Genomic DNA, 14,509 nt, shown 5'->3' with positions numbered 1-14,509 from the left:
GGTATGAAACGGGATATCTCCGAGTATGTGACAAAGTGTTTAGTGTGCCAACAAGTAAAAGCTGAACACCAAGTACCTTCAGGATTACTTCAACCTATTATGGTGCCCGAGTGGAAATGGGATAGAATTACTATGGAATTTGTTTCTGGATTGCCATTGTCACCGAAAAAGAAAGACTCAATTTGGGTTATAGTTGATCGATTGACTAAGTCGGCTCATTTCATTCCTGTGCGAATGAGTTTTTCACTTGACAAGTTAGCTGAATTGTATATTGCTGAGATAGTCCGATTACATGGTGTACCTATGTCTATTATATCTGATAGAGATCCACGATTTACTTCAAGGTTTTGGAAGAAATTACAAGAGGCATTGGGTACTAAATTGAATTTTAGTACAGCATTCCATCCCCAAACCGATGGACAGTCTGAAAGAGTAATTCAAATACTCGAAGACATGTTGAGATGTTGTGTATTGGAATTTGAAGGTAATTGGGAAAGATATTTACCTTTGGTGGAATTTGCTTATAATAATAGTTATCAGTCAAGCATAAAAATGGCACCTTATGAAGCGTTGTATGGACGAAAGTGTCGGACTCCATTATATTGGACTGAACTTAATGAAAATCAGTTACATGGAGTCGATTTGGTAAAAGAAACCGAAGAAAAAGTGAAGATAATCCGTGATTGTTTGAAAGCTGCATCGGATCGACAGAAGTCGTATGCGGACTTGAAAAGAAAAGAGATTGAGTTTCAAGTGGGAGATAAAGTATTTTTGAAAGTGTCTCCATGGAAGAAAATTTTGAGATTTGGCCGTAAAGGCAAATTAAGTCCAAGATTTATTGGTCCGTATGAAGTGATAGAAAGAATTGGTCCAGTGGCTTATCGATTGTCTTTACCACCGGAATTGGAAAGAATTCATAATGTGTTTCATGTTTCTATGTTGAGGCGATATCGATCGGACCCATCACATGTGATTTCACCGACTGAAGTGGAAATTCGATCGGATATGACATACGAAGAAGAACCGATTCGAATCTTGGCACGAGAAGTGAAACAGTTGAGAAACAAAGAAATTGCTTTAGTGAAAGTGTTATGGCAACGACATGGGGTGGAAGAGGCAACATGGGAAACCGAGGAGGCTATGAGGAAACAGTATCCCAACTAATTCACTGGTAAGATTTTCGGGGACGAAAATCCCTAAGGGGGGAAAATTGTGATAGCCCGAAATAGGGCCTAATCGGAATAGTGGTTTCGTAACCACAAATCCGAAGTGAAATAGTTTAATTTTATAAATTTTTATTAGTTACTGATTGATTGAAATATTGTGTGAAAATATGGATAGGAAATTTTAATGCTTTAGTGCTTAATTGAATTTTTAGGACTAAATTGAGAAAAATGCAAAGTGTGTCTAATTAGTGATTAAATGACTTAATTGAATTATTGCATGAAATTGGAAGTGTTTATGTGGCAATTAGACCATAAATTAGTGTTATGGACACAAAAGGGTATTTCTAGAAAAATATCTAAGTAATGGGTCAAGGGCATTTTTGTCCAAATTGGGTAAAAGACAAAATAAAGAGAAAATAAGTGTCCATCTTATTCAAAAAAATCAGAAGCTTGCTGTCGAAAGTTTCAGGTTACCATAGTTAAGGGTTTTGATTTTCCTAAGCTCAATTGTAAGTGATTTCTTGCCCCGTTTTTAATTATTTTCGTATTTTTATGCTTATTGAAGCTTGAATTTCATGTTTCTACCATTTAATTTAAATGAAATTAAAGTTTAAAAATTGACCCATTCATGATATAATTGTAAATTGATTAGTGATGTTAGATAATGAATGTTTGAAGTGTTAATTACAAGTTTTACTAGATGAATTTCAATGAAAAATGTTGAAAAAGGGCTAAATTGTGAAAGATGGTAAAGTGTGCATAAAGTTGTGATTTTGTGAAATTGAGGCCCGTTATGAGCATGAAATATGATTTAGTGAAGTTTGAAATTTAAGAATTTAGAGAATTTTATTTTTACGAGCTTAGGGACAAAAGTGGAATTTTTGAAAAGTTATGGGGAAAAATGTAAATGTGTCAAAATGTTGTGTATGAATTGTATTTGAATGGAATATTGATAAAATGTATTAAATTGTATTAATATAGATCAAGAAAGAAGAAATAGTGCAAGTGATCGGGGAAAAGAGAAAGTTATCGACTAAATTACAAAAATAGTCGTTTTGCATCTGAGGTAAGTTATATGTAAATAATAGTTATATTTGTATAAATTGTGAATTATATTTGATATGTGAATTAATATTGAATGTGGAAGGAAAGTTGTTCATGAATTATTCAAGTGATAAAGTGTTGAAAATAAAGTGTTAAGTGTAAATTCCCGGTTGAACTTAGGAATAGAATTGGATACAAGTGACATGTCACTAGAGACCAGTGTTACAGTGTTACAGTGAGTCCCGGGTGCTGGGTGATCTAGCATGTGTTGCAGACACCTGACAGCTTGTGTGAGCAGGCCCGTGGACATTTCCAGTGTTATTGATCAGTGGTAGCTTCGGCTACATTTCAGTGGTAGCTTTGGCTACATCCAGTGGTAGCTTCGGCTACATATCAGTGGTAGCTTCGGCTACATATTAGTGTGGCACTTATGTGCTAAATCTCTACATATCCGTGTATATTCCAAGTGTTCAACGGGATTAATAATGAATTAAAGTGAATATGAAATGTTAAGTGTTAAAATGTATATGCAAGTGAATTGGTAAGATTGTGTATGTGTAAGTGATTGAAATTGCTAAGAAATGTTTTGATTAGTTATATGTTAAAAGTGTTAATTATTAATTGAGTAATTATTGTTTACATGTAACTTACTAAGCTATTTATAGCTTACACATCTCTTTCTTTCCTTTGTTTTATAGTGATTTGAACTTGATCGAATAGTGGACCGTCGGAGCTCGTATCACACTATCATAACCATCTCGGTATTATGTGCTTTTCAAAATGTTTAAACTATGGCATGTATAGAGTCTTAATCATTTTGAGCATGTCCAAATGATATGGCTAATGTTAGCTATTGAAGTAGTTATTAAAGAATATGTTTTGGAGTTATGTATGTTTAAATGGTAACTAATTCAAAGAAGCAGTTTCTTTGACAGCAGCAGTGACGTGAATGTGAAAAATCACCATAAATAGTAGAAATGGAATTAGAGGGTTAATGATATATAGAATTAAATCTTATCAAGTCTATTTTTACATGAAAGAAACGGTGTAGGCAAAGGAATTGTATATTTTGAGATATTTAAATTTTAGTGAGACAGGGTCAGAATGGTTTTTGAAGTCCCCTGTTCTAACTTTAGAAAATCATTATAAATTGTACAGAAATAATTATAGGTCATAATTTATATGTTTAGATTCCTTAGTGAGTCTATTTTCAAAATAAATTAATGGTAACCTTATATGAATTCTGTACAATTAGATATTTTATTTTTAGCGCCAAGAGGTCAGATCTGTCGAGCTGTGAAACAGGGGATACTTTAATGAATAAACTGTACTAATGTGCTAAGTCAAAAATTCTGAAAATTTTATGGTAAGTAGGAATATGAGTCTAGTTTCACAGAAAATTTACAGATTTAAATTTTGAGTTTCGTAACTCAAGTTATAATTAAATTAGTGACAGTTGCGCAGGTGGACAGTGTTGTTATGAACAGTGAATTTAATTTTAAAAGCAAATTTTTATGCTCCGAATCGGTAAGTTAAATTGGATGACATCTCGTACTCGATTCCGGAGACGGCTCGGGTAAGGGGTGTTACATAATCCGCCTCCCTAAAACGCTGCGCAGCAATGAGGATTGATTTGAAACAAAAATAAAGTGTGTGGCTAAATTTAAAAGAAACTAAAAAAATTGATTTAAATACGTTTCTAAAAATCAAAAGACCAAATGCGCAAATGGCCCATTAAAAGTAAAACACGCGGATCCTGCACTACTCGGGTCGAGTCGCTGAGTTATACATTTAAACAGTGCCGTTTTAAAGCTATTAACAGAGGCTTTAAACGGCATCGTTTCACGTGCTGTATAAATACCCTATGAAACCCTAAAACTATCAGCCTCCCTCTCTTTAACTGATTTCAGAAAAACACCAAACCCTCCTCTACGCCGCCGTTCTCAGATGATTCGGCCGATCCGAATCCCGACACCAAATCCGGCCCGATTCAGGCGAGGTAGACATGGATCTCAACGGCGTAACCACGAAGGTAATATTTTCATTCTTGTTCAATATAAAAAACAGTAAATAAAACAACAAAAATAAATTTAAAAAAAACAATCAGAGATGTGCTTCACCTCTTTGATTTCATTTTTCTCTTTTTGTTTTGTGTGTTTTTTTAATCCCCATTACAATATTCGTATTGGCTTTTTATAGCCGGAATCATAGAAAAAATCAAAATAAAATGCCTCCCAAAATCCAATCTGTTATCCCCATTTTCTTGTATTTTTGTTGCCTTTTTCTATTGTTGCTGTTTGTTTGCAGATTTGGAGGCCAGCCTGGAGCAACGGACGGAGGTGCACAAGCACGTGAAGGCGCAACTCGCGCGGAGGAAACTTTGGCCGCTACGGCGCTAGGGGTCGTGTGCTGCTACTAAGGTTTCTAAAGGCTCGTTTTGGGTCACATTGTATTTGGGCTAGGGTCTAGTATTTGGGCCGATGTAATTTGGGCCTTTTGGACAAATGTAAATGGACTTTGGAATTGTTGGCCTTTATTTATTCTTTTATTTGGTTTATGCATGCGGGCCCGGACAAATTGGGCCTATTACAGGGTGATAGATTGCTTATGCAAATTTTAGCCATATGATGACTTAACGGGAAAATAGAGGCCTAGGGATGAACTAATGAGCCAATTAAGTGTGCAGGACACTATTTTCAAGTTGAGAATACGAAGGACGACGGCAGCGTCACGACACCGGCATGTGGTGTCACAACACCAAAATTCGAAGCCAAAGAATTCACCCTCAAAAGGCAGTGTGATTACACCAATCCTGTGGTGTCGCGACACTGGATGACGAATAGGAATTATTAAGTCAAGTTTTTTTTATCCACATAATAAATATTAATTAGTTTTAGGGCTGTTAATTAACCTAGTTAGGTCAAACTATTTTGGCTATAAATAGATGTGTTTAGCCTTACTTTGGGAGGCTTGGCCGAATGAGCCACTTAGTTTAGTTTTGGGATTTTATTCTACTTTTTACTTTATTTCAATTTAATCCTTTTATGTCATAAACCAGAATTTCTTCCTTTGTTTAACTTGGATTCGATGTTAATCCAAGCTTTTATTTATGTAGCCTATATTATTTTCTTCTCGATTTTCAATTGCAATCGGGATTGTCTTCGCAACTGTCAAAGGAATTTCAACTTTCGTACACAAATCGATATCGAAACAGATTAATTTCTCTATTCCCTTTTTTCGTTTAATTTTTTTTCTTTGCATGTTGAATATGAAATTAGGGAAAATTGTATCTAGATTCATGAGTGGCTAATTTCTTTAGAGAGATTAATAATCGGATGTGGGAATAATTAATGAAAGAATTAGGGTTTGAGTCTAAGTTAGTTGGGTTAAATTATGTCTGATTAAACCCTAGGATTGACAATCATATGAAGTAATTTAGGATAAACGAGATCGAAAGATAAGTTTACCGAGTAAATTATGATTTATCTCGATCAAGAAAGTGAGGTCGAAAGATAAGTGAGTATTGATCGATTAGTTAATTATTTAGAGGCCAAAAGGTAATAACTGATTAATTAATAGCTAACTTGATAAAACCCGAGTTCTGAAGTTAATTAGGAACATTGAAGTGAGTTAATCTTCTGCTTGACTAATTGGATTAATTCCGATTGTTAATTTTCTTTTTTTTTTAACTTTTTAATTTATGTTATTTCAATTAATTGATTTTAATTTAGTTTTTCGTACTATAATTTTAGGTTATTACTGTTTAGCCCTGTTAGTGTAGAAAACGAATTTTAGTTTAATTCAACCTCCCTTGGGTACGATCCTCAGAATACTTTCCGGAGTGTTTTTTTTTGTAACACTTTACTATATTACAATTTAACTCGTATACTTACAGACATCGTTGTCTAATCATATATATTTGCTACAATATTTCTAATCCAGACGTTCGCACGTCTGGCGGCGGTCACTCTGACACTAATGATGATTCTGAAAAAGAGTCAAGTGATGAGTTTCTTCAAACTTACAAGACTATGTTGGAAAAATGGAAGCATGTATGTGATGTCAATGCTAAACTTGTGAAGGAAAACATGTTTAAAGGAAGAAAATTTGAAACTAACCAATAAGATGAAAGCAAAAGATTCATTTTTTTTATGACAAAACTGCTCGATTGTGCCCTTTATACATATAACATAGAAAAAAATTAAGTCTTTGGTATCATTATCCCTTTTCATAAATTAAATTGAGATATCAATATTATCAATATTTAACCATTAAAAAATCTCATGAATGATTCAAAATTTTAAGTGAATGGATAAATTGAATATTTTGAGTATACTTTTACATTTATATTCCGTTACAAAAACTTACCACATACTTATTTATAAAATTAAACAATAGTAGAAAATTAAACCTTAGTAGAAAAGTTTCAAATTTTAAGTGGATGTACATAAAGTCACTATATTTAAAGTTTTATTCACTTCCACCATATATTTTAGTATGCAAAAGATATACAAGTAAATAAACATCAAGTATATAATGAAGCAAAATGACTACTTTTGTTTTGTACTAACAAAAATAGTCCATTAAGTACTTAATAATGTATAATAAGAATATCAATTTTTAAAAAAATTTCTACAGATTTCTTTCTAAAAGAAATATATGAATATCAATATGGAAAAAATCAAAATGAGCTTTGTTTCAAAGTTTTTTCTGTGATTTTTCAAGTGAAATTTAAGTCTTATTTATATATATAAAAAATTCATGTATGTTCACATCTTACATAATTATCCTTTGGTTATATATCAAGTTGAATAGTCATAACTAATTATTAATAATCAAATACTAATAATTTTAATAAATAAGAGACATAATTCATCACTTATAACTTTTTAGGTAATTATAACATATTATTAATAACCATTGAAACATTCTTAACATTTTAAAAATGTTCCAATAAGAGGTTAAGTATAATGCTAGCATGTACTACTAATATGTTGTAATTTAATATTTTAAATTAGGCTCTTTAGAGTACTTAACAAACTTGTTCTCAAATAGTTTATTGGTCCTTTTAATGTTTTTTACCGATTCTTAGATTTACGTGTTAATGATAGTTTTTCTTATATTTTACTTCTTTTGAGACCCAAATTGAAAAAACTGTCATTGGGAATCTAATGATTGATTTGAGCTTGTGTAAGGAGATGACTAAGGTCAAATATCAAGGAGGACCTCAACTATTATGCAAATTCACAACATAGGTGCATGTGTGTCGCGACACTGACCCCCCATCACCTCAAGGAAGCGAACTTCAACGAAAAACTCAACTTGGAGTAACATGTTGAAGTCGCGACACTAAATGTGTGGTGTCGCGACATTGAGCTATCGAGTCTCAACTACAAGCCTATGAGGTCGCGACTCCAAGCCAATTGTTAAAGTGAAGGGTCCAGTGTCACTGTCGTTGAGGTCGGGGCACCAACAAGGCTGTGTTGCAACACCAAGAACCCCCAAGCCAAGATAGTGTCCACTACCACGAATGTCGCAACACCAAAGCTTGGGTGTCGCGACACTGAAGTCTAACGGGTGCAAAAAATTGTAGGGGTAATTTTGTGTCTAAACTCAGTTCGAGTCATATCTTCTTTAAGGGTGTTTTGTCAATGTTAAGGTTCGAGAATCTAATGTATTTAAGGCATCTTTATGCCACAACTAAAAGGGGGATATTTTATCATCTTTTTGTCAACATCTTTTATTCCCTCACCATTTTTAGCTTTTTAGCTTTTTCCTTTCTTAGCTTAATAGTTATTTGCTTATGTTTTCTTCTTTATTTTTATTAATCTTTTAGTTTTCTTTCATAAAGATACAAAAAAATCTTCATTGTTATTTTGGGTTTTCCTTTAAAGCATTCAATAGATTCACATATTGTTAGTTATCAAAAGTGCAAAAATATTAACTTGGACTATGGATTTGTCAACATTCTTGTTGTCATCATTTTCATCAAAGACTCCTTTAGGAGTCACTAAACATTTCTAAACCCTTATCTCTCTTGTGGTTAATTGATGAGTCATTTAAGCATGAAATTGGCTAAACTTTGTATTCTCATGATGAGTAGAAACTAAGTTTTAAAGTGGTTGGTTGATTGAAATGTTGCATGATTAATTTTAGGGTCAAGGACCAAATTGCAAAAGTTAAACTAAATCAAATAGACTTAAAAACCTAGGATTGACGACCCTAGGTAAACATTTAGATAGGTGAGACCGAGAGGAGATCCTATTGTGAACCAATTTGATTGTCCCGATTTAGTTTAGTGCGATCGAGAGATAAACTGGATTAAACCATCTAATTAGGTAAAATGATGGCTAAGAGGTAAAATTGGACCAATTAGGAATTTGAACAATTTAGATCCCTAATCCAAGAATTAACTAGCAACATGGACATCAATCGAGCATTTTATCTCATTGAATTGATTTTTTTTGTACTTTTGAATATTATTTAATTTAGTCCTCTTAGGTATGGTTTAACTTAATTAACCTTGGATAATGAATTGTCGTAATATAGCATTTAGCCATTAGTTAGTTAGACTTCTTAATTGCATGATCGATCGTTTCCATTTATCTTATCTCCCGATCTCTCTTGGATTTGATCCTTGGAATGTTCGGAGTGTCCCATTGTAACACTTGTAAATATTACAAGTGACATGTCACACTTGCAGTAAAAAATGCTTTTAAATCATTATATTTTGTGCTAATTCTTTGCTTGGCGTTCGTATGCCGTGACACAATCAACTACCATTGTACTAATTGTTTAATGGGGTATGAAACATGTTAGATAAATTACATACAACTATATTTATTCGAATGACCAAATCCAAAACATAGCAAAACTCATATTCACAAACAAAAACATATTCATGTAAGTAATTATTCATAAATATCATCTATAACTTATAGCACCATTCACAGAATAAGACATCATTGCTTGAGCCCCACCAAAAGCACTATTTATATATATATAGGGTAAATTACACCCATGGTCACTTTTGTTTACCTTAGGTTACATTTTAGTCACTTATGTTTGAAATGTTACGTTTTAGTCACTTATGTTATCGTGTTGTAACATTTTAGTCATTGAGCCGTTAATTGTCGTTAACGGTATAACGATAAGCTAATGTGGCGCTTTAAATCATCATTTCAAACAAAAAATTAGATTAAATTATACAATTGGTCCCCATATTTTTCATTTTGAGCAATTTAATTTTTTCTTTTATGTTCTTTTAACTTCTTTTTTTCATTATTTTCCATTCTCTTCTGCTTTTCCCTCTATTTTCCTACATTCTCCATTTCTTTCAACATATCAGGAAGTCAAATTGGCAGTAAAGAAAAAAGTATGGTATGGGTTTAATGGGTTTTAGTTATAGGCAATGATGGTTTTCGTTTTCCTACTTATTTCTTCACTGCCAATTCGACTTCTTGATATGTTAAAAGAAATGGAGAATGTAAGAAAATATAAAGAGAAACATAAAATAATGGGAAATAATTAAAAAAATTAAATATGAACATAAAAAAAATTAAATTGCTCAAAATGAAAAAATATGAGTTTCGATTGTATAATTTACCCTAAAATTTTTGTTTAAAATGATGATTTAACGTGCCACGTCAACTTACCGTTACACGGTTAGCGACAATTAATAGCTCAATGACTAAAATGTTACAACACGATAACATAAGTGACAAAAACGTAACATTTCAAACATAAGTGACTAAAATATAACCTAAGGTAAACAAAAGTGACCATGGGTGTAGTTTATCCATATATATATTTAAGGGATAAGGACAAAGGACTCTATCCCACTTTTCACATCTTATTACTCACGGGAAAACTATCTTTGGGGATCTTATGGACATCATGGAGATCTCATCTCCTAAAGAAGCTACAAGCTTCTGCTTCCTTTTGACCATATTTTCAAGACCCCTCGATTATACGACTTTCTGCTCTCTAAAGATGAACCGTTCTTATGTATTCTAGTGACAAGTTAAAAAGCCTAACCAAATTCAAATTCCTACCACAAGCTCAAAGACATTAGAACCATCAACTCCATAGGAGACGACATAAACTTGCCTTCAATTAAACTCGGTTTCAGGAAACTCAGGAACCAAATACTGGCATCAACACCATGAGAGTTTAAGCAAGTTTTGCCCAAAAATGTCGACGAAAAGTAGGAAAAGGACCCAAGGTGTTTCTACAGTATATGAAACCTTTCTACCATTGATGATTTAATTTATCCTTCACATACATATCAAATCAATTACAAACACCCACTCATTTCCTCACAAACCAACACATTATAGCACAAAACTTACCCCAAGCAACTATCAAAGCAATAAGATTTATCACAAGAACCCTGCATACCTTAACCAAGACCAGAACCTTCCTTCCTTGCAAAGACAAATAAAAGCCTAAAAAATAACATCCTGATGATTACTATCTTAGTGACATTGTTCAGTTGCCAATTTCAACCAATTGGATTGGCAAATTTCAAGTACTTCTAAGTTTGTTAATATGCTTTTCTGACTATAATTTAGGTGAAACCAACTTTAGTGGCCTTTTTTACAAACTTTCTCCCTATCCTTGAAACCTTGTTCCATTGCAAACTCAGCAGACATCACACTTATATTGGGTGAGATCTCCCAATTGGAATTTTCACACTGGATTATGTGCCTTGGTTGTGTTCCACATCTTTCCAATCCACCAACGCTATCAATCTGGCTGTGTATATCTTCAAAATCCTCAGCAACAACAGCTTGCCGCTTTCCTGTCTCAATGTCAAAGCTTTTTTTCCGTATATTTGGGCTCATGGGTCGTGCCAATGACATTGTGCTACCAAAGAGAGAAGATGAGTCCACCCTGACCATTGCCCTGAAGTTACTTTTAGACTTGGGAATTTTGGACAAGAATATCTCACAAACGTTGCGAACACAACCACGGTTATAAGGATTCCTTTTTGAATCATAACGATACCGAAAATTCTCATATGTTGTCTGCAAAAACATAAAATAAGCAAAGACAGAGAAAGAGGACAGACAATAATGGAAGAAATGAAGGAAAAGAAGGGATCACAACCTGGTTGGTACAAATCAAATAGAGGTGAAACACGGTGAGGCCTCCAACAAACCAGGCAGTCATAAATGTATATAGTATAAGAATCCCTGAAACAGGGGACTTCAAGAATGCACTCCAGAGATTACAATCGTATTCAGCCATTATTTTCTTAATGGTTACCCAGCTAAAGACAAAAACGTACAGGCATAGTACGGTTGTCGAAGACACGAACATGAAGAAGAATCTATAATTTCTCTGTCAAGAAACAATTTTACATGTCAACCCTTGAGGATTAAAAAGTTCCCACAATGAAATCCAACAAAGCACATGAGAAATCACCTAATAATCAGATCTATGTCATAGTTACAGGTAAAAAAGTAAGATGAATCAGAGAAGCAGGACACTTTTATAGTCTAGGCAAGCCATAGGGCAATGTTTTCAATTTAAAGGACCAAGATCTCACTTCACAATGACAATAGTATTGTAGACATTCAATAATTCAATCTGTAGACTCCATTTGAAGGACTCTACCCCTTCTCTTATACAAAATAAATAAATAAATAAATAGAGAAACATATCTTAAATCCTTCCTCTTAGATTGATTCTTATAAAGTTGAACTGTGAAGTACTATAAGCATCATATTCAATCACAAAGCATCATTTCTATTTGGTTCAACAATGATTAAATTAACCCACATTTTTCATGAACTGAAAAATTAAAACAGAAGCATAACATACCTTCCCAATACACTGCCCTACCCAGGGGCAATGGTGATCGAAACGCTCAACGCAATTATTGCATATAGAGCAATGAGAGCAACGCGGTGGACGGTATAGCATGCAAGTTTGGCAGTATTTAACCTTGACAATCACCCCATTAACCACAACATCTTTGGTAGGTGGTAAATTAGGAACACCAGCACTACTCTGACTCCCTAGCCAATCCGTAGACATAGTGGAACCATCTTCCTCCAGTTCTGGAGGATGGGAGTTTCGTGGAATAATGCCAGGATCTCTCCCGGAAGTGAGGAGCAGGAGAATAAGATCCTGAACTAGTTTCACACCCAAAACAATGTTAATTACAGAACAAACCCAGAAAGCGAATAGAGATTTGATTGGTTTTATGGAAGAGGAGAACTTACATATACGGTTAGGAGAATTAGAATAAATATAATGAGTTTGCCAAGATGGTTGTCAAATGCGTAAATGATTCTTCGAGAAACGAAAGCGCAAAATAATAAGACCGGGATCACAATCAGAGATATCGTAAGGAAGATTGACCTTACATCGGGACCGAATATCACTCTACCTCCAAGGAAAAATTTCTGGGGAGAAAGATTATTAAATTGTTTTAAGTGCAAGAACAAATATTAAAAGTACGAAAAAGAAATGGGGAAAGTAGTAAATTACATTGCTTCCTTTCCAAACTTGATAGACTCGAACGTCAGTGGCATTGTTGTCGATGACACGGCGGTCGGAAACAGAGAGCTGAGCCGGGAATGGAGCTCTGTACATTTCTTGAAACCAGAACCTGATCTCTATCTATAATAGTTTATCTATCTATCTACCTATGCCTTTTACTGCTATAACATTTGTCCCTCGGCAACTCTGCAAGCCAATAACAATTTTCCACATTATTATACATTCTTTTCGGAGAAAGATAAAAGAGTTCTTTTAAAAAAAATACCTGGAAAAAAAGGGAAAGGAAAGAGGAAGAGAGAAAGTGTCCAGAGTAGCAGGGGAAAGGGTAAAATGGCCAAAAGATCGGTGTCGGAGCAGAGCAGGGGAGATTAGAATCTCTCTCCAAAAAGCTCAAAGCCAAAAAAGTTGGGAAAAAAGGCCAGCAAAGATGGTTACACAGACAGATAGACAGGGAGAGAATGGGATTGCACATTTCGCTCGCATGGCGATTTTTCGCCAGACGAGTCGGATCGTCGATTTTGACGACTTTTTGTTGCACTCCTTTTTCTTTTCTCTTTTTTCCTTTTATTATTATTATTTATTTTAAATAATGGAAGACTCTATACCACCATGTGGTCTTCGACTCTTCAGACCAGTTCTTCATTTTTTTTAACTGAAGTGGAAAAATGATTTTGAGAAGTATTTTTGAAAAATTTAGTTTAAAATTTGAGTGTTTAATATTACTGTCAAAAAGTACTTTTGAAAAATAAAATGTTCATTTTAAACATGTTATTATCAAGTAACAAATATGCATTTAAATAATATTTAAATTAGTTAATATTATTATAGTTTAGTAAGAATATAAAAAATTTATTATAACTTATTGTTAATATTTTAATATATGAAATATAAATTTTAAATATTTTTAAGCAATAAATATTAATTATTTATAAAATTTAATTAGAATTTATAAATTATATTTTAAATATTTAAATATAATCATTAAATATTTGTAATTAGTATTTTTTAAAAATATTTTTTTATTTGTAATTAATGATTTTAACACATTTGTAATTAAGCACCAAGAAAAAAAAGAAAATACTATGTTATTGAAGGGGTGAAAAAATAATTAAGCACCTAAAGTGCTTTTGGGAGAGGAAAAGTTAAAACATTTAGCTTCTCCTTTTCAGCTCCTTTCAGAAATGCTTTTTAAAAGCACTTTTAAAAAGTTAAAAATTTCAGCTTTTTCTTCACAGCTTTTCTTTCAAAAATGCTTTTAGAGTCAGAAGTGTTTTTTTTAAGCAATGAATAACTTGCCCTTCGTTGGAGTGCCAAATGAACCCAATTTCTAAAAAGGTGAATTTACCTGATAGGTCCCTCTATTATAGGGACCTAATCAAACTAGTCCCTATACTATTAAATGGATCAATTTAATCCTTATATTATTAAAAAGAATCAAATAAGACAAAATTGGAATAGAGTTAACATTACTTCCTAAAAAAATACCATTTACCGTTTAACAAAATTAATATTTTTTTAAGTTTTTATGGTTCTATAAATAGAATCTTTTATTTGGAATTGAACTGCAATTGAAAACAATATTTTTCAAGATATTTTTTATATTGTAAATGTTAACTCTATTGCAATTTGAATTTATTTGATTCTTTTTAATAGCATAGGGATTAAATAAATCAATTTAATAATAGAGGGACTAATTTGATCCAGTCCCTAGAATATAGAGACCTCCTAGGTACTTTAACCATTCTAAAAACTTTATACTTAAATTCCATAGTTGTTGAAACTGAGCG

At 33.0% G+C, this 14,509-nt stretch overlaps 1 protein-coding gene across 1 annotated transcript; it reads right to left on the bottom strand.

Moving 5' to 3' along the window:
* Positions 1-10,448: 10,448 nt before the first annotated feature.
* On the bottom strand, positions 10,449-13,276 carry LOC121215927 (probable protein S-acyltransferase 6). Its single transcript, XM_041090817.1, has 6 exons — positions 12,988-13,276; positions 12,711-12,908; positions 12,443-12,625; positions 12,039-12,347; positions 11,322-11,555; positions 10,449-11,239 (listed from the first exon to the last, which is right to left on the bottom strand). The coding sequence occupies exons 2-6, from the start codon at positions 12,813-12,815 to the stop codon at positions 10,796-10,798; spliced, it is 1,275 nt and encodes a 424-aa protein (XP_040946751.1). The 5' UTR covers positions 12,816-12,908; positions 12,988-13,276; the 3' UTR covers positions 10,449-10,795.
* Between the last annotated feature and the right edge of the window lie 1,233 nt (positions 13,277-14,509).

The sequence above is a fragment of the Gossypium hirsutum genome, chromosome D04 (assembly GCF_007990345.1).
Source record: "Gossypium hirsutum isolate 1008001.06 chromosome D04, Gossypium_hirsutum_v2.1, whole genome shotgun sequence".
Lineage (NCBI taxonomy): Eukaryota > Viridiplantae > Streptophyta > Magnoliopsida > Malvales > Malvaceae > Gossypium > Gossypium hirsutum.
Note: the sequence above shows the minus strand (reverse complement) of the source record. Positions and strands in the feature narration are given on the sequence as shown.

Excerpts from the sequence above, each read along its gene's own strand:
- LOC121215927 (XM_041090817.1), bottom strand. The coding sequence starts at position 12,815 with ATGTACAGAGCTCCATTCCCGGCTCAGCTCTCTGTTTCCGACCGCCGT. Across the intron at positions 11,556-12,038 it reads TAGGGCAGTGTATTGGGAAG|AGAAATTATAGATTCTTCTT; the intron begins GTATGTTATGCT and ends GTTTCTTGACAG. Across the intron at positions 11,240-11,321 it reads ATTTGATTTGTACCAACCAG|ACAACATATGAGAATTTTCG; the intron begins GTTGTGATCCCT and ends ATGTTTTTGCAG.